General features: G+C 46.0%; 2 protein-coding genes across 7 annotated transcripts in view; one reads left to right on the top strand and one right to left on the bottom strand.

Moving 5' to 3' along the window:
* GNAO1 (G protein subunit alpha o1) overlaps nt 1–15,172 on the bottom strand; it is a 167,206-nt gene extending 152,034 nt beyond the window's left edge. For 5 of the 6 annotated variants that reach the window (XR_013410807.1, XM_015126153.3, XM_077983287.1 and 2 more), the window contains exons 1-2: nt 14,211–15,172; nt 13,950–13,992 (exon numbers count right to left, since the gene is read on the bottom strand). Coding sequence is in view for 5 of the 6 variants with exons in the window: in XM_015126153.3 (XP_014981639.1) it covers nt 13,950–13,992; nt 14,211–14,328 (161 nt within the window). In the remaining variant the exon portion in view is untranslated. The remainder of the gene's footprint in view (nt 1–13,949; nt 13,993–14,210) is intronic. The other variant, NM_001195429.1, reaches the window with a different exon arrangement.
* Nucleotides 14,469–19,270, top strand: part of LOC106995032 (uncharacterized) — a 200,026-nt gene continuing 195,224 nt past the window's right edge. Inside the window, exons 1-2 of the mRNA XM_077987052.1 lie at nt 14,469–14,567; nt 14,681–17,068. Of these exons, the coding sequence (XP_077843178.1) occupies nt 14,469–14,567; nt 14,681–15,682 (1,101 nt within the window). The 3' untranslated portion in view covers nt 15,683–17,068. The remainder of the gene's footprint in view (nt 14,568–14,680; nt 17,069–19,270) is intronic.

Genomic DNA, 19,270 nt, shown 5'->3' with positions numbered 1-19,270 from the left:
GATCAAAAAGGGATATTTAGAGACATTCTTGGGCACTAGCAATGTCCTACTTTTTTACCTGGTGATGGTTACCGGAGCGCTTGCTTTTTAAAAGTCCATAAAACATACAAGATTAATGTACATTCTGCATGTATATTGATCTGCATCACAACAAAAATGTTTCTTTTAAAGACAGTGTCAACGTTACCTCCTCTAGGAAGTCTTCCCAGACCCCACACTGAGGTAGGTGCTCCCTCACCATTCTGCTTTATTAACTGTAAGAGCAGAGGTGGAGCCTATTTTAACTCACTATTATATCCTGTGTCCCCAACAGTGTTGAACATATGGTGAGTGCTTAATAAATATTTGCTGAATAATCAACAATTGAATTTAAGCATCTGAGTTGGTAAAAAGTAGTTAGCCCTGGACCAATTAATTGATAACAACTAAGAATGTTCTGAGTGGTGTGATGGAAAAAGAAACACACCTAGAATCAGAAAAACTAGGCTTTAGTTCTACCATGTACTGGCCACATCACCTTAAATAAATCATGTTTTCTCTGATAGCAAAAATGATACAAATAGCTACCATTTAGGGAATTTCAATTATCTGCTACCTGCTTTTAGCTGTGTTATCTCGTTTACTCCTCAGAGTGTATCTGCAGTGTGTTTATTTATTTTTTATATTTTGGTGTTTTCTTAACAATCAGGAAACTGAGGTTCAGAGAGACTGAATAATTTTCCCACATCACACTGATAGCCAACAAATGGCAAAGCCAGAATCTCCAAAGTTCATGCTTCTTTCACACTGCTATACTGACTTATTTTTGCCTCAGTTTCTTCATCTGTAAAATGGGAACATGGTAACATATGTGCAGCCTGATGTTGCAAGGCTCAAAGGAGATCATGAATTGCTTGAAAATGTTAAAGACTACTTAAATGTAAGGAGAGTAATACGTAATAAGCATCTCCCATGGGCCCACACAAAAGAAGCAGATGGTTTCTATCCACATTGAGGTTTCAAACCAGTTTTTAAGGAAAAGCTAGGTAAACAGGAAAACTAGGAACACACATCAATAAGCTGATGTAAGGAAGCCACTAGGAACAGCACATAACACAGGCTGAATTGTAAGAACAGCATTGAGGGGGCGTATGGCTTGGACTGTGCAACCGTCCCTGTTTCCAGGCTTGCTCCCTGCCATGTACCCTCCACAGGGCGGCCAGAGGGATTCTGTTAAGTCTCACTGCAATTCTTTTATTTGATTAAAAAATATGTATTTTATAAGTCAGGTTTACTGAAGTATAATTTACTTAGAGTAAAATTCAATCTTTTTAGGTATACAGTTTTGATGACTTTTGATAAACACACACAGTGGTATAACCACCACCACAATTAAGAGAGAAAATATTTACATCACCCACAAAAGTTCCCTTGTGCCCCTTTGCAAGCTCCATCCACACCCAATTCCCTGGAAACCACTGATATAATTTCCATCCCTGTGGTTTTGCCTTTTCCAGGATGCAGAGGTATCTTTTAATGCATAAGTCAGGTCAAGTTGTCAATCTCCCATGGCATTCAAAATGAAACCCAGATGTCTCTCCATAGCCAACAGGCCTTCCCTGCACATTGGCTTCTAACTGCTTTTTTTTTTTTTTTTTTTTTTTTGAGACAGTCTCGCACTGTCGCCCAGGTTGGAGTGCAATGGTGTGATCTCGGCTCACTGCAACCTCTGCCTCCCGAGTTCAAGCGATTCTCCTGCCTCAGCCTCCCGAGTAGCTGGGATTACAGGCACCCACCACCATGCCTGGCTAATTTTTTGTATTTTTAGTAGAGATGGGGTTTCACCGTGTTACTCAGGATGGTCTCGATCTTCTGACCTCGTGATCCGCCCGCCTCAGCCTCCCAAAGTGCTGGGATTACAGGCATGAGCCACTGCGCCTGGCCCTAACTGCCTCCTTAACCTCATTGTGTGCTATTTTTCCTTCTCTGTGGTCTAGAGCTCCACTGGCCTTCTTTCTGCTCATTTCTGTGCCAGGGCCTTGCATCTGCTGTTCTCTTTTCCTCAGATCTTTCCTGACCTGCCTTTTTACCCCTCATCTCCCTCAATCCCTCTCCATTATTTAATCCCAGTTTCCTCCTTTAGAACACATATGACTATATGAAATGATCTTTGCCTTCAATTATTCCTGTACTATCTTTCTTCTCTAAAACTGTAAGGTCATTGAGGCAGGGAGCTTGTCTATCTTAGTAAAGGATCTATTCCTAGAAACTGAGAAAGTGCCAAAGTATGGTTGGTCTTCCAATGGCCTTCACAGAATGAACAAACACGCACCAAAGAAGACAGGGAATAGCGAGGGCCATGTGGTTGAAATTCTAAGGAAAGGATTCAAAGAAGAAATAGGCCCTCCATAGCACATGGGGAATTAAGAGTAGGAAGAATGGCCACAGCTCAGAACTAGGTTGTCCACGTATCCCCATTCTACCATCCCTTCCCCAAGGTCCTCCGACCAATGAGGCCACGGAGTACCAGGGAGATAGAGTGGGTGCCTCTCCTGCCCTTGCCCACTGGTGCCCTCAGGCTTGTCCATCTCCTAAGGCATGGGTCCCTCCAGCTCTTGCTGTTTGCCCTGGCTGGAACTCCTGCACACAGCCAGCTCAGATTACAGCCTTCCTTCTTTTTTCCACGTGAATTCAAAAAGAGGGGAACCCCAGGAGTTGTTTTGTCTTTGTACTGTGGAACCACCTTCAGCCTTTCTCCCTGTGGAAGAGCATCAAACCATCCGGGTCTCGTAACCCTGACAGTATTACAGGACAAATTCCTACCTCACAGGGCCCCACATTCTCAGTGGAGAGTACACGTGGACACTACATGCACTGGTGTCCAGAATTCCCTGAGCTGATGTCCCAGTTTTCTTTCTCAATTAGCACTAGAGTTCTGAAAGCTTAATTTTTTAAATAATTTATTATGTCAGTTGGGGGTGGCCAAGGGAGAAGGAGGGGAATTCCTTTGCCACAAGAACATCTGTTTTGCTGGGCAGGAAGTACAAATTATGACCTCAAGACTTGAGTAGAAGCTTATAGATCACGCAATCCAGTTTCCCAATTTTATATGTGAGGATACTAAGTCCTAAGGAAGTTAAGGAACTTGCCTGGGGACCATCAAGCTAAATAACAGAAACAGAGCTGGGATGAGAACTTGGATTCTTGACTCCCAGTCCAGACCTATTTCTACCATAAAAATTCTTTATGTTTGGCTTTTATCCCTCTCCCTCCACTGAAACTGCACTTTTAAAGGCCCTCAATAGCTTTAGATACAATGGTCTCTCCTCAGAACTTACCTAACTTGGCAATGCCAAGAAACAGAACCCTACTCGCCACCCAGAATTCCTGAAGCATATTCCCTTCCTGGGGATCCACTGTGGCAGGGTGCTCTGGGTTTGCCTCCTGCTTCTCTGCTCTCTGGTTCCTTTTGCCAGTTGGAGCTACCTGTGGGTCTACTGAAGGTAGGTTCCCTTCCTCACTGCCACAGTGGTGCGCCCCTTCCCTGGGCCCTCCCTCTCCTGGCCATCTGCATGTTCACCCCAGGGATACCACATCCACTCTCACGGCCCGACCACAAGGGCGGCTAAGCCCACTTTTCCTTCTAGCCCAGATCTCTCTTCTAAATGCCAGAACTACCTCCCAAGCAAACAACTGAACATTTCCTGTTACCCTGTAAGGACCTGAAATTCATGCTTATGGGTTCATCTGCCATCTTCTCTCTCTGCTACCTCTTCCCTGCTCCTGTGCTTCCTCACAGGTTCAAAATGGGGAGGACTTCTCTGATATACTCTCTTCTTCTCATGTTCATTCAACTAGACACTAGGGGTCATCTCTCCTGAGCTCAACTTCCTGTCCTCATCATTATACCCTAGAATTTCTCTACAAACTTCCCATCCTTACTGCCCTCCTGTCTGTCTTAGGGAAGGAGATGCACATTCATGTCAAGATCAAGCTACCCATCCCCTAAGGGCTTGTGTTCCTTCTACCACTTCCTCCTTCCTATACCTTCAACTTTTCCATTCATCTGTAAAATGGAATTGATGGAATTCATCAGGGCTCTGGACAACTTCTCAATGGATCCAACTACTCCCATGTTAGCCAAATGAACTATAAAAGCAAAGCCCTCCCAGGACCCCACACTTGCTCTCTCCCTCCCTACCTCTCACTCCTTTTTTTTCTGTAGCCCATGTTTCTTTTGGGCCGGGAGAGAGGTCCTCCATGGATTTCCTCAATCCCATACATTTCTTAACTCCACTGCAATTTGGCTTTTCTCCCACCAGTCTATTGAAACTGCTCTTGCCAAGGTCACCAACAACTTGCCAGATTCAATGGACACCTGCCAATCTTCATCTTATCTGTCTACTGCAATATCTGACTCAACTAACCACTTCCTGCCCTTGAAAGTCTTCTCTTCCTTGGCTTTCATGATGCTACTTTGCCTTGGGTTTTCTTTTTCATCTCTCAGATCACCTCTTCTCATTTTCCCTCACAGGTTCCTCTTCCTAAATTATTCTCATTTCCTGGAGCTGGAACATGTCTGTGACGGGAGACACATCCCTGCCTTCTCTCTCCTTCTCACTCAGCCTACTAAGGTTACCAACTTCTATGGCTCTCACCACTCAAAAAGACCACAGAATTTCAAATTGACCCCTCTCCCCAGGTGTGTCCTATCTAAACCACCATCAGGATCTCCACTCGGATGATCCACAAGAATCACCAACATGACCAAATGTAGTCATCACTTTTCTCCCCAAGTTTTCTCTCTTCCTCCTGCATTTTTCCATCTCAGGGAATGGTACTACCATCTACCAGTAGCCCAAACCAGGAATCCTGGAATCATTTTTGTCTATACTCATTAAAATTTATCTCCTTCTCAATGCTCTTCCAACTGATCAACAAATAAATTCAATTACTCCACTGCCCAAATATCTCTTGAATCTGTTTCCTTTCCCCACCCACACTACCACTGCTTTAACTTAGTTCTTAATCTTTTTCCCAAATGGGTCACAGAAGTAACTTTCCATCTGGTCTCCCAACCTCCAGAGCTGATCCTCTCCAGTCTACACAGGTGATCTAATGACAGCCCTCAGGTGGCATCTCATTATCTTCAGAATAAAATCCAAAGTCCTTAGCACAATAGATAAGGCCTTTCATGATCTGGTTTCTGTCCCATCTTTCATTCCTCATTTCTCAACACTCCTTTTACATATTTTGTTCTAGTCAAATCAAACTATTTTACACTTCTAGCATGTTCCATGTGGTGACATCTTAATGTCTTTACACATGCCAGTCCCTCTGCCTGTCATTCCTTTTTTTCGACCTGCTGAACTACCACTTGTTTTAAAGGCTCAGTTCTCATGCCATTTTCTCTTGGCTGTCTTCCTTGAACTGCCTGCCTAGAGAAGGTGCCTTCTGTTTTACCACAGCACACTGTGCATACAGACATCGTGGCCCTTCCTACCCTGAAGTGCAAGACTCTTTTACATGTAGCTCCCTCCAGACCATGAGTTCCTTCAGGACAAGGACTGAGGTGTTCCTCTGTACTTCCATGACACTGTGTGTATGCTACCCACAAAGTAGGCAATCATAAATGCTTATGGATGGACAGATGGATGGATCTCCTATCATCCTGTCTTTCCACAGTTCTCCAAGACACCTGCCTCCACCAAAGCCAGAGCCTTATCTCTGTTACAATCTGAAAATGGACCCTATTTTTGAGGCAGTAATGGAAAATTACTTTAAGTCCCGTCCAGATGGTTGCTAGGGAATAATCTGGTATCCAAATCAATGTGATATATGATGACCATTACTGCCACCTCCAGAAGGAACTCAGCACCAATTAGGCACTTTCTATTCTCTCAGCCACTGACCTCAACCACGGCTGGCACCATCAACATCTGGGTGTGAAGTCCTAGACTGCCAGGTCTCTACTGCCCATACTGGTGGTGGTCTAGTAAGAAGGGTGTGGAGTTACAATGAAAAGAACACAGGCTTTGGAATTAGACAAATCATTGTCTGAATACAACCCTGTCACCTACTAAGCTGTGTGGCCTTGAGCAAGCCACCTTACTTCTTTGAACCTCACTTCCTCATCTGTAAAATGGAATTGATGACTATATTTGCTCACATGTTGACAAACAAATGAATATAATAGACTGAAAATGATGAACACTTTCCATGGCCACCAAAAGCTTTCAATGTGATTATTTTGGTTTATGGAGAATAATAAGGTTCATTCCTCGTATGCCTCATATTCTTCCTTTTCTTTAACTAACATTTATTAAGACCTCCTTTGTGCCAGGCATTGGGCATGCTGCTGTACTATGAGCAAAAATAAGTAACATCCTTGCTTCAGGTGACCCCAGGAACAATTTTAAAGCACGGACAAGCTATTCTCATAAGTAACAATATTCTACAGAAAACCTATCTGTTGGCTAAGAATCCTATCTGTTGGCTAAGACACAGGCAGAGAATCCAAGGTAAATTGTTAGCTATGAAATCCTAGCCTTATGTATTAGTCTCCCTTTCTCTTTTCTCCACTCTACTTGCTTCTAGGATGGCTGACAAATCAAGAGAGTGGGGGGACCAAATTCAGGGCACCAACTATTAGCCTTGCAGGATTTTATTTTACTTTAATTTTTTGGTGCTATGAAAAGCACAATGTTTTTCCTCTTCTCTGTAAAGAAAATTAGAACTAAAGATGGCTCAGCAGATAAAAGCTGTGGGTGGTAAATACTCCCACTATTCCCCACCACCTTTCAGGCTTCTAAGTTTCTCTTTGCACTTACTGCATCTTAGAGCTGGAAACCTGAAAGAGCCCTGAGAAATTCTACAGTGAAAACCCGTATCCCAATTAACAGATGAGCAAATTGAGGCCCAGGGTGGCCAAGTGATCTGCCCAAAGTTAAATGAGAGAGTGAATCAAAATTAAAATACAGTTCTCCTGATCCTCCCCTTTTACTAGTCTGCAAATCTCACTGCTCCCTAGGTTTTAGGCACCTTAACCCAGGCAAGTTTCTTCATATGCAGCCAACCCTGGTGAATGCTAGGGCTGTCTCCACTTCTGGGCATCCTGGAAGCCACGGAAAAACCACTTCTCTTGTAATGTTACTGGCTCTCTCCTCCCAGAAACATCCTGTTTCTTACTAATGAGATATTTTCAGATCCTCCTCTTTGGTTTAAGAACCATGTCTGCATGAAAAGTTTGGTTAGAGGTGTTTTTCTCAAATTGACTCTCAGAACTACAAATTTCCTGGCTGACAAAGCTTCGTGGCTGAGGATGCTATTCCGCAATTAACTTAGTCTTAAAAGAACTTTCATGGATACCCTACACCCCCACGGGATAAAACCATAACTCATGCTTTAATATTGAGAACATCAAGACCCTGAAAACGAAGGGAATTCCCAATTTCATAAACTGTTGACAACAGGAAAGGAGTTTGGGGTATCCCTGGTCCAACTCTTTCAGAAAACTGAGCCTTCGGAGGCGCAGAGGCAGAGCTACTGACCTGGACTCCTCGTTCAGTGCTCTTTCCCACCCTTTGAAATGTCACCCCAGCCTCCTGGGCTGAAGCAGCTGTGCCATCAAAAATGTCACATTAGTTATGACAACACAGTTTGTTATATAACTGGTGCTGCAGAGCAGGCAAGGGGAAGAAGCCATGAGCATGAACCACAGCACCCCGCTTCTGCTTCTCAGGGCGGCTAAGTCCCACATACTTACTTGACAAGAGAACTCCATATGGGAAGGGAACACCCACTAATCAAAGGAATAAAAACTAGAGCTAACATTTTTATAATGATTTCCACATTCTAGACACTACTCAAAGCACATTTCATCATTTCATATTTTAACTCATTTCATGCTCACCACAATCCTATTATTTTCATTATCAGTCCCATTTTACAGTAAGGAAACTGAAGCACCAAATGTTATGTGCCTTGTCTAAGGTCACATATTTAGTTATCAGTAGAGCCAAGATTTGAAGCCAGGCAGCCTGTTTGCAAAGTCTATGCTGTTAACCACCTCTCAATTTTAGAGAAGCATGCTAAACTGATTCTCTAAACACAAGAAACTACCTATTTCTCTGAATCAGTGAACAGGCCACTGCTCTCTCCTCTCCTTCCCCCCAGTGCTAATCACGGATCTGTTGGACAGATTCCTTTCTACCAGTACTGTGTGTGAATGACAGGGATGGAAGAAAATAAGAATGTGACACAGATTTGAAGAAATTCTTAGGATGGAGTTCATTTGAGATCTTCAAGCTTTTTATGATGATGCAATCAGTAAGAAAGTGAGGTGAGTGCTGTTCTCATAGCATATGCCACTTGTAAACCCACAAGTCTGTGGGTATGTACAAACAGGCACACTTTTTCTTTCTTCAGAATCAAAAGTTTTCTCTATTAGTGTCAATTCTGAGGGTAACTCTTTCCAAAATGTGTTTTTGGGTTTTTTTGCTTTTGTTTTTTTGTTTTTTTTTCAGTTTGGAATCACCCCTTCACCAGTTTTTCTGTTGTCTTTCAGATCAAGATGTATTCTGGTGATAATGGTCTGTCTGGCTCCATAAGAAATGACAATGAAAACACTCTGGGAGGCAGCGAGTTGAGTCCCAGTATCCAGATGGGCTGAGCACATATCAGAAAAATAGGGCCTCATTCTACTCATATTAAATCTCCAGTGTTAACGGAGATAGGGTATTGTGAGTAGCTGAAAAACATGAGTGATCTTGTCCTATCTTTAGCAGATGTGGCATGTGAAGAAGCACAATAAAATCTGGGAGTTCCATGTGTTAAAAGAAACAAGACACACTCCCACTCTGAGCATCGTAAATCTAATCCAGCCCTGTTCGCACATAGAACAGACGTTCTGCATTCTTTTCCAGCCATGTTGATTCTCATGAAGCTTCACCCATTTCATCTAATTGGAAACAACCCTTTCCAACAAGCATATAGGTTCTACTTTAGAATCCAATAGGTAACTGAGGCTCAAGAATTCCACAACTGACTTCCGAGGAGATCAGGTGGACCGTTTGCCACTCTTCTGGCAGGAAGGTCTGCTGGTATTTACAGCTCAGTGCACAGTAAGGAGGGAGACAGCACCATCCATCAGGAAAAGAGAACTCATCTGCTACTTGATCTGACATTCCGTTCACGCTCTTGCTGTCTCCGGAGAGCAAGGTGCATCCATTTGAATAAACAGAGATGGGAGGAAGGGAGGGAGGCAAAGCAGCCATCGAGATGACTGCAGAAATAACAAGTCTACAAATCTAGAAGAGTGGTTCTCAGTGGAATACTACCCCAACGTGCGACCCTGCAGGCAAGTGTGGGAAATGTCCTTTTAGACGGCTGCACTTTCATGGAGTAATGGCTGCAGGTTGCTATTCACCTCCATTAATGCCTAATGCCTGTCATTTAGTAGGTGCTGAAGAGCACTGTGCTGAAAGAATGCAAGCTTGACCACTTCTCAGCCTTTTGGCTAAGATCAAGTGAAGGATGTAAGCTTGCCCTGAACCCATACCAAACAGTAGATACCCTAATTACAAAGTCAGGGTCAGCTGGGAGGAAAAAACCATCAGCTTTTTGGTGACAGGTGACCTTTTAAGACAGCCTTTCCTGACAGGATAGGGTCTGTTCTCTGAATCACATCCCACTTGTCAGGCTGGAATATTTGTATGAGCAGTGACGTCTTCATCAGGCATATTCTTAAATTTGTTTTAAAATGGCACTAAGCAGGTACTGTGGGAATGAACGCACAACCAAAGTGCTCGATTTTTATGGTGCCCGTTTTGGCAAAGACTAGCAGCTAGCATGCAATGCCTCAAGGCCACCTTTGAACTCCCTTTCTAAAAATTCCACTTAATGCTCCAGAGACAGATAGCCTGAACTCAACATTACAGAAAACTCAACACCTCGAATGAGGGCAAATTGTAGCTCCCAGAGCAACTCCACAGTTCATTTTACATTTTCACCAGGTACATGGTCCAAGTGGGTGTCACTATTTGTTCAGAACTGGGAAATCACTTAAAGTGATATTCTGTCAATTCTATACCTCATAAAATTACAACTCGTTAAGGGATTTCTTTGTAAGGGTTTGGTAATTAAATAAAATTGACAGTTCTTTAAAAAATTTCTGATTAGTCTGAATAACTCAGAGTCTTATTGATTGACTATAAAATGATGAGGCTGTATCACAGGTGAGGTCACGACCCCCTAACAAGCAAAATTATTTAAAATGCCATGCAAAAAAAGAGTCACTGGTTACTCACACATGGTATGTATAAAATTACATTTGTGCTATCTCAATTATCAGTTTATTTCTCAGTACTGAAATGTTTTGGATTGTCTGACAGAGCTCCCTCACACGAATTCACAGTCACACACACAAGGGGGAAAAAAACCCCAAAACACTATTGTTCAAATAAAAATTTTAATATAAGTACTGAGAATCAGGCTTTTCAAATGACACTCTAAAACTGTGGTATCTCTTAAGCAGATGCACGTTTCCCCTTACAACACGTATCAAGCAGAAGAACTTTATGTCAGTATCTCTGCAATGTTCCTAGGCTGATGAAGATGTTACCCCTTTGTTCTAAATAGCAACTGCCAGCCGGTCCTTTATCATTTAACCTCAGTTACTATAGGAATATACAGAAGCCTGTTTCTTCTAATTAGCACACCACAACAAGGATGAGAACACAGGCTCAATGGAATGACTCTTTACTCTTCTGGAAATGCTAAATAAAAGAAGTTTTATTCAGTGATGTCTGAATATCCATATTCTTCCTCTCTATCCAATGTGCTGAGCTCTTAAGACTACAGCCCCCCATTAGGAAATCATTGGGTTATCATAGGGTATAACCTAAAGAGGGCTCTCTGTTGAATGTCATCTGTCCAGGTGAAACAACACAGCTTCCTAATTAACCAGTACATATGGCCTGATAGGTTGGTCACCAATCGTACTGCACAAGGAAGTTGGAAACTGCTTTCTATAAATGCCACCTAGATTTTCGGGCCTGGCCCCATCCACAGAATTCTCCTGACTTAAAGTGACTCTCAGTCAAGTGGCCATCTCAAAAACCATATCTGCAAGGGAGGACTCAAAAAAATTTGTTACTAGGATACAGTGACACCAATCCCACATTTTGTGGTTAATAAAACAAGTCCTGTATTCAGCTTGGCACAAGGCCCTGATCTGATGTATTTCAAGCCAAGCTGGAGGGCTCACAGGGAAAGCTGCCATTCATGAATGCTTCAGGAGGACAGGACGCCAGGGTCCCTTGTGCCAAACAGGGACCAGAAACCTTTGTGATGGACCTTTTGAACAGACCTACCCTACTTCCTAAAGAGAGCTGGTGTATTGTGCTTTAAAAAAAATTGTTTTACCTACAAAATCTGTTTTTCCTGACATTTTTCTTGAAAAAGGTGTCCTGTAAGGGTGAAAAAAAAAAAAAAAAAAAAAAAAAAAGAAGTAAAGGGAAAAAGAAGAAATGCTCTGACTTCTGATTTAACAATCTCAAACATCACTCACTTCATTTTCCCCCCTCCTCTGTGTAACCAAATGCAAGACACATAGGACTTTCCTGGGGAAGTCTACATCCAGCCTTCATTTAAGATTTCCTGCCCAGTACATAATCAGGAATTTTCATCCTAAAGTGGCACACCTATTTCCTCAGAGCGCTCAGCTCTCTTTGAATAAAAAAAGGCAAGGCACCCCTTTGGGGGATTCAGTATATATTTTTAAACTTCTCATTAAATCAACCTAATTTATGGGGCATGTTTAGCGAAGGCAGTTGCTTTGGCGGATGAAAAGTTAATTTGCAGACTCTGGCCTGTTCCCCTCCTTCCTCCCCTCCGGCGCCCTCCCCTCCCCCGAGCATTTCCGAATGCGTTCGACCCCCTCCGAAGCGGCTCGGCTCTCTCCGCCAGGACACCGACTCGGCTCCGAACACCGCCGACTCCCTTCGAGCCCCGCGCCCAGACCGCACCGAGCCTAGCCGAGCGTCGCCGAACTGAGCCCCATCGACTTTTCCGGCCTCGGCTGGGCGCTGTCCACCACTTGCAACGCCTGAAACCTCATCCAGCTCAGGTGGCTGGGGCTTCTACCGGGCTCTGAGTCAGCCACTGCTGATTACAGACTTCTGAAGTTTTAAAACGTCCCCCCTCGAGAGAAAGGGGTGGCGCGGCTTGCATTTACAGATCTGCAAGGGCTCCAGACAGATGCAACATGCACCTTGTTGCAAAGAGCAATTCCCGAGGCCCCGCCTCCCCATCAATTTGGGTTGCACAAGCTCAAGAGAAGCCCCAAGCTAAATTACCCTTGGCTCAGAAGGGTGCGGCGAGCCGAGGGGGCCTCTGCGAAGAAAGCCCCAGGGAGCTCTCGAACAAAAATAAGAACATGTCAAGCAGATGGGAAAATTGTCTCCGAGTCGCTACTCCCTACCATCATGGCGCCGCCTAGAACCCGCTTGTCATGCCTGTTACACATGCAAGATTTTCTGCATCTTGGTTCTGAAACCGCAAGCGTGCTTCGTCTCCCACTCCCATTCCCACCTTCCCACGAAAGGGGTTTTTATTTTCCATTGTTTCCCTACGCGATGCAATTACTTCGGCTATTCTGTCAAGTTGAAAAATAATCATTTTTGTTTACTGCACAGCAACCCCTAATTAGGAGCTATGTGTGCACGAAGGTGTCACAGCAAAGCGACGTGGAATCTTCGCTAAACGGTCTTAACGAACTCTCCGTCTCGAACTGACAGGCCAACGGAAGTTGGAGGCCCGGAGGGCGCACACCCCTTCGCTGCCGGCCACCCCCTCCCCAAGCAAAGCTGCCTGTGGGCTCACCAGGAACTGCCGAGTGGATAGCGCAAGAAGCGAGCCTGCAAGTGGAAAGGAGGGGCAAGGCTCCTTATTGAGAAAGTGTGGAAGGGAAGGAATATCCCATTTTGTTTTAATTTTCAACCATCACTCAAATCCACCCCCAGTTAATTAGGAGGGGAAACTGATAGCTAAGGCAGAAGGGGGCGGCGGCAAGTGGGGCCTGAAATCCGCATTGTGGGTAGATTACATGGAACACGGCCTATGCAGAGTGTAAAAAAATACATTGATAAAGGCCACGGAGCGAACGAAAACTGCGGGTGTCAGGACAGCAATGCTGGGAGGGTGGGGAGGAGAGGAGCTGGGAGCAGTAAGGGGCGGACATTCAGCCTCACAGGCAGCTTCCCTCCCCCTTCCACCTCTACCTTGGATAAAACTGTGCCCGTCACGTACGCTTGGAAACCCACTTCTTCCCCTAGCACACGACCCCTCCCCTAACCCTGGCCCTCTTTTTCTGGGGCCGGGGCGGGGGGGTGCGAGGGTATGTAGAAACCACAGCCTCCAATTCAGCACCAAATGCATGAACAGCAGACGCTTGATCCTCCACCCCAGTCTAGGGCTGGGTCCCCTCCATGTTAGCCAAGTTCAAAATCACTGCCCCAGGAGAAGAGCAGGGGAAGTGGGATTACGGACCTCGGGGGATACGGAGGTATGGAGGGAAGAGGAGAGAGAAATAGAGACAGAATGAAACAGAGACACAGACAGAAATGGAGGCAGTGAGACACAAAAAATATTCCACAAGCAAGAGTAATGATCATAATCATGCCAATAATGTGATGTTCTGATCAATATGGCGGACACTGTCATTCATACAACTACAGGCGCTCCCCTTCCCCCTCCCAAAAAACACCCACCCAGGAGTTGGGGTGGAGGACCCAGAACCAACGTAGGGAGTGGGGGAGGGGAGTCAAATATAGGGGTGTGTGTGTGTATGTGTGTGTGTGCACGAATTAAAAAACAGGCCTGGAGAGCAATGTGGAGTAAGCAAGGTAATAAAAACGATTTTAAAAATTACTCTTATTAAAAGTACAAATCCCAGTGCCACAGGGACTTACTTCATCTGCTTCACAATGGTGCTTTTTCCTGATTCTCCAGCCCCTGTTGGGACACAGACAGTGGGGAAAAACTGGTGAGTGTCAGCTTAAGGGAACGGGGGAGGGGGGACTAAGGCATGCGAGGGGGTGGGCGATCCTGGGCACATGGTGGTGCCAACTTGGGGACCAGGTCTCCCGGGCGCGGGTGGGGTGGGGGAGCTGGCGGCAGGGGGTGCGGAGTGGCCGGGGTCGGGGGATGGGGGTAGCAGCGGCGGTCCTTACCCAGCAGGAGTAATTTCACGTCTTTGGCGGCGCTGATGCCATCCTCTTTGAGGTTTTTCTCAATCGCCTTGCTCCGCTCGAGGGCGGCTCTCTCCTCTGCGCTCAGAGTACATCCCATGGTGGCCCCTTCCCTGCCACAGCCCGCACGACTCGGCTGGCACGGCTCCCCGGCTCGGAGCGCCCCCCACCCCCCCAGAGAGCAGAGCCTGGGCTCAAGGGGGGAAAATCACGATATCCTCTCCTGGGCTGGAAACAAAAATGTCGGGAAACCAGAACCCCCCAAAAAGCCAGCCGCTAACAAGATTCCAGCAGCGGAGACTCGCGGCAGCTGGCGGGGGTCTGGGGTTGTCGAACCGAGTGTGGCCGGGGTCTGGGGCTCCGCAGCCGAGGGAGGAGGCGCCCGCGGGCCGAGGAGGCGCGGGCTGCAGGCACTGAGGCTTGTGCACGACCCAAAATAAATAAAATAATAGTCGAGGCTGGAGCCGCAGCCGGAGCCGACGGAGGGTGGGGTGGGGGGCAGGGTGGGTCCTGCTGCCGCGGCTGCCGGAGGAGGAGGAGGCGGCGGCGGAGGAGGAGGAGGTGGAGGAGGCGGCGGCGGCGGCGCGGGATGTGGAGGGAGTGAGTTAGGGGGTGCTGCTAGTGCATGTGCATCGCCGCTCTTCAGCCGTCGGTGCGTCCGCGGCGCCTTCGCCGACCCCCGCGCGCAGGGCAGGGCTGGGCAGGGGGCCGGGCCGGGGGGCAGGTCTCTAGCGGGAGGCGGCGTCGCTGTCTCCCAGAGCTCGCATCGCTCGGTGAGCCTACCGGAGAGAGAGGGAGAGCGCCAGGGAGCCGCGACCAGCCGGGAGCTCGAGGGAGAGGGAGAGAGAGAGAGGCAGGGAGGGAGGGGAAAAAAATGGGAGAGCGAACGAGCGCGCGCGCGCCAGGGACCGGGCGGGGAGAGGAGGCGAGTGCAGCGCGCGAGTGCGCCAGCGGCTCTGCGCACCCGGCTCCGCGGGCCGCCCGCTGACGTCAGCAGGGCCGCGCGCCGGGCCCCCGGGACGGGAAAGGCGCGGGGCGGGGGAGGCGCGCGCCGGGGTTCGCGTCAGCCGTCGGCGGCGCGCACACGCGCTCGCGGAGCGGCCTGCCCCTCCCCACAGAGCCCTCCCAGCCAGCGGCTCCCCCGGGTGGGCGCGTGCGGGGCTGGCGGGGGCGGGGCGTGGGGCCGGGCGCGCGCCGGGGCCCACCCCGCCTCCGCCCCCGCCCCCGCCCCCGCCCCAAGCGCTGGCGGCGCGGACCTCCTTGTCAATGGGAGCGCGGGACCGGGCTGCCGGCACGGCGGTCAGGTGGGCCCCCCAGCTCGCTGCCAGCGCGGCCTCTGTCCCTCTCCGGCCGGCTCTCCATCTTGTCGCCCGCAGCCCGCCTTGTCAGTGGCTCTGCAGCCGCTGGGGCCGCAGAGCCGAGGCCGGGTTACCTCAGGAAACGCGATGTGGTAGTGGGTCGGAATAAACCCTCCCGCCCCAGAATTCGCCTTGGGGGCATGAGGACAGATTCGGCCTTTTCGCTTCCTGTGTCCACATTTATTGAGCACTTAGTATGTGGGAGCCGAGGCTGTAAGGAGAGGAACGGAGCGGGCGGAGAAAAGCCAGGGCCTTTTCTCCGGGAGCCGCTGCCTCCAGGGCCATCGCCGACCCTGCTCCGAGATCCCAGCCGCCGCTCTCCGTGCAGGAGGGGTGCCCACCCTTGGGGAGGCCTGGGTGCCCTGAGCGGAGGGACAGGGCTTCAAGCGACTGGGAGTTTCCAGCAAACCCCTGATCCCTGAGCAGTTTATTTTAAAAGCTTTTGCAAATGTTGGACGGTTTAGCTTGGTGGAGGCCGTCTTTGCACTAAATTCTCTTGTCCTCCCCCTTCGAAACACACAAAATGAATTTTGAATAGATTCTTGGATGAGAGATTTTCTTCCTTTTTTCATCTTCTGAAACATTTTCCCCTCATTTCTTCTAAAAAAACCCAGAAACCCGGGTCAGTTACTCGGTGTACAGCTAGTCAAATACTGAGAAAACTAGTCGATATTTGCCAAAGATTGGGCATGTTCTGGGTGGTCTCAGATTTTGAAGAAACAAATTTTTTACTGCACAAAATAGTTTTACAATCAGTTCCATCAGACAGCCCCAGGGGCTCTCCTAGGGAAAGGGGCCAATAGGCAAGGTTGCATGGGGATAAGAGAGGCAAGCGGCCAGTGGAAAACGTTTTTTTTTTTTTTTTTTCCTAACAGTTGGGCATTTCTGTGGCTCTGAAAGCAAACTTGTTTGTTTCATTTCAACCATAGAAAAAAAACCACTTCTGTTTTGGAAATGTAACCCAGCATAAAAATACATTTGCAATGGGGAAAAAGAAGGCAGTTTAGGGCCACCCAGAAGAAAATATTTTTTCCCCTGATTTTTTTTTTTTTTAATTTGGTATTTCCCAGTGTGGGTTTGCCTCATTTTACAAATAGCTGCCTATGTCAAGTTGTGGGTATGTGATTTAAATATTTTAATTTGAATCACATTTTACATAGTCTAGGAAACTGACAAAGGAATCCTATAGAGAATTGTTTTCTAAAGTGAATAACTGCTTCTCTATCTACCCGCCCCCCTCATTCTTCTTTTCTGTGCGTGTTTTTTGGGGAATGTTAGGGGATAAATCTGGTTTGGCTTAACTAAAACGCAGCCTTTCAAATCCAAAACAGAGAGCTTAGGTACCCAACATTCTATAGAATGTGTTATTTCCTCAAGAGATTGCTAGGAACAGTTATGTAGATCTACCAGGTGCAGGGAAGCACTCTACATCCTCACCCAGGTCCTGTATCCCTGCAAGACTGCATTGGAAAGACTGAAGAGGTAAGAATATAACTATTTCATTTCGAATGCTGGGTCACATTTCACGTTTCCGTGCTCTTTCTTTGAAGTAATTTTTAATTTAAAATCTTAGGCTCTTGGATTATTCGGGTTTGTATGGTTAAATGAAACTATCATTGACCTTAGGTGTATTTATTTCTTCTTGGTATCAGAGCTAGTATGATGGAGGCACAAACCTGTTTGGTGTTTTTCTTTACTTATTAAGCACCTACCTACCATGTACAGGGTAACTGTTCTAGGGGCTATAGATGTTGTATTTCAGGTTTGTCTACTCAGTTTTCTTTTTCTGGGTCACTTTGCATCTTTATCGCTGGGCTTCGTAAAAGACTAATAATAATCCGCTTCATCTGTATAGTGCTTTACAGCTTACAGAGCACTTTTACAAAAATTATCTCATGTGATCCTCCCACATAAACCTCAGTTAAGCACATGGCGTGGGAAGCATCATGTCTGAGTGCAAAGAACCTGGACCATGAATACAGATCAACCTGGGTACCCATTTTATAGCTGAAGAAGCTGAGCCGCTAACTGTTTAGGGTCACGAACAGTTATTCTTCTTACTACTACCTGTAAGTAGTAAGCCAGTGCTCATTTCACATGTTTGTGGACTATCTGAGAAACAGCATGCTATATATACATATAAAGTGTGCTTCCTTGACTTACAGAAAGCGTACAACCCCAGAACCCACTCATATTCAGGTTTCCCCAGAGGACATGAGGATAAGAATCTCTCAGTTCTCTGTGAAGTATTAGTAATTAGATAATACCACAAGTGTTTAATTGTTCACAATTAATTCCTGTGGGAATGAGGAAATTACTATCCTAACATCAGCAGCGGGAGATGCTTAGACCAAAGACAGATTCCATTTGGTTTTATATGATCCTCAGAATTTTATTTCTCGGATTATTGCTGATGTCCAGAGAATAACTCTCCCTCCAACCTCAGCCATTCCCTTTGCTGCACACATATACCATTCAGCATATTTTTAATTTTAAAAATAGGTAATTAGAGTATTTTATATACTCTCTAAAATGAACAACAGCAGAACCTACATTAAGTTGCTTTTTTACTGCTTGTAACTCCTAGATCTCGAGGGCAATTCATTATATCAATGAGATTCCCCAGCTCTGACTTACAGAATGTGGGCTCTGATTAGGTAAACTGAATTCCCCTATTTGTTCCCTTTTAATACTTTACTTAAATATAAAATTACTTTGATTATTTAAATATGTATGCACTGGCACTCTACTATGTTTAATATATTGATTTAGACATGAAGACAGGTTGAGATGTCACGAGCTTGGAATCTTGAAATCTTGAAAGTTCTGGAATGTTTTCTCAAAACAGTTTACATTAGAGTTAGCTGGGGTGCTTGTTAAAAATTCAGTTATCCATCTTACTTTTACTAACTCAGACTCTTCAGCCGTTTGCATTGATAGCTACTCCCCAGGTGATTTTTCTGTGTACAAAGTGTTGGTCTTATACAGAATCCATATGTGCCAGTTAATTCTAAGAACTTACTTTCTTAAAGCCCAGATATCTCACGTTTATAAATTCAACTTTTTTTTTATGTTTACTAGTTTTTTTGTATTTCTGTCAAAGGGTATAAAAACTATGAAAATTACTCTTCCTTATGAATACTACTCTAATGGGAAGAAAATAGGCGAAAATATGTGGTTCATAACCTAAATGAAACTAAATATCCGGTGAATTAGTCATTTTATTATTATTATTACTATTATTATTATTATTATTATTATTATTTGAGATGGAGTGCCACTCTGTTGCCCAGACTGGAGTGCAGTGGTGCAATCTTGGCTCACAGGAACTTCTGCCTCCCAGGTTCAAGTGATTCTCATGCCCCAGCCTCATGAGTAGCTGGGATTACAGGTGAGCGCCACCATGCCCAGCTACTTTTTTTTTGTATTTTTGGTAGAGACAGGGTTTTACCATGTTGGCCAGGCTGGTCTCCAACTCCTGACCTCAAGTGATTTGCCAGCCTCAGCTTCCCAAAGTGCTGGGATTATAGGCGTGAGCCAATGCGTGCAGTGAATTAGGCATTTTAGGGAGAATGGTAGGTCACTAGAAATTTTGGATTTCTGCACTAAGTGTTTCTGTTATAACTCACAATCCAACTTAGTGGTGAATATGATTTAGAAGAATGTCTGGTTTTGGCTAATAGA

The sequence above is a fragment of the Macaca mulatta genome, chromosome 20 (assembly GCF_049350105.2).
Source record: "Macaca mulatta isolate MMU2019108-1 chromosome 20, T2T-MMU8v2.0, whole genome shotgun sequence".
NCBI lineage: Eukaryota > Metazoa > Chordata > Mammalia > Primates > Cercopithecidae > Macaca > Macaca mulatta.
Note: the sequence above shows the minus strand (reverse complement) of the source record. Positions and strands in the feature narration are given on the sequence as shown.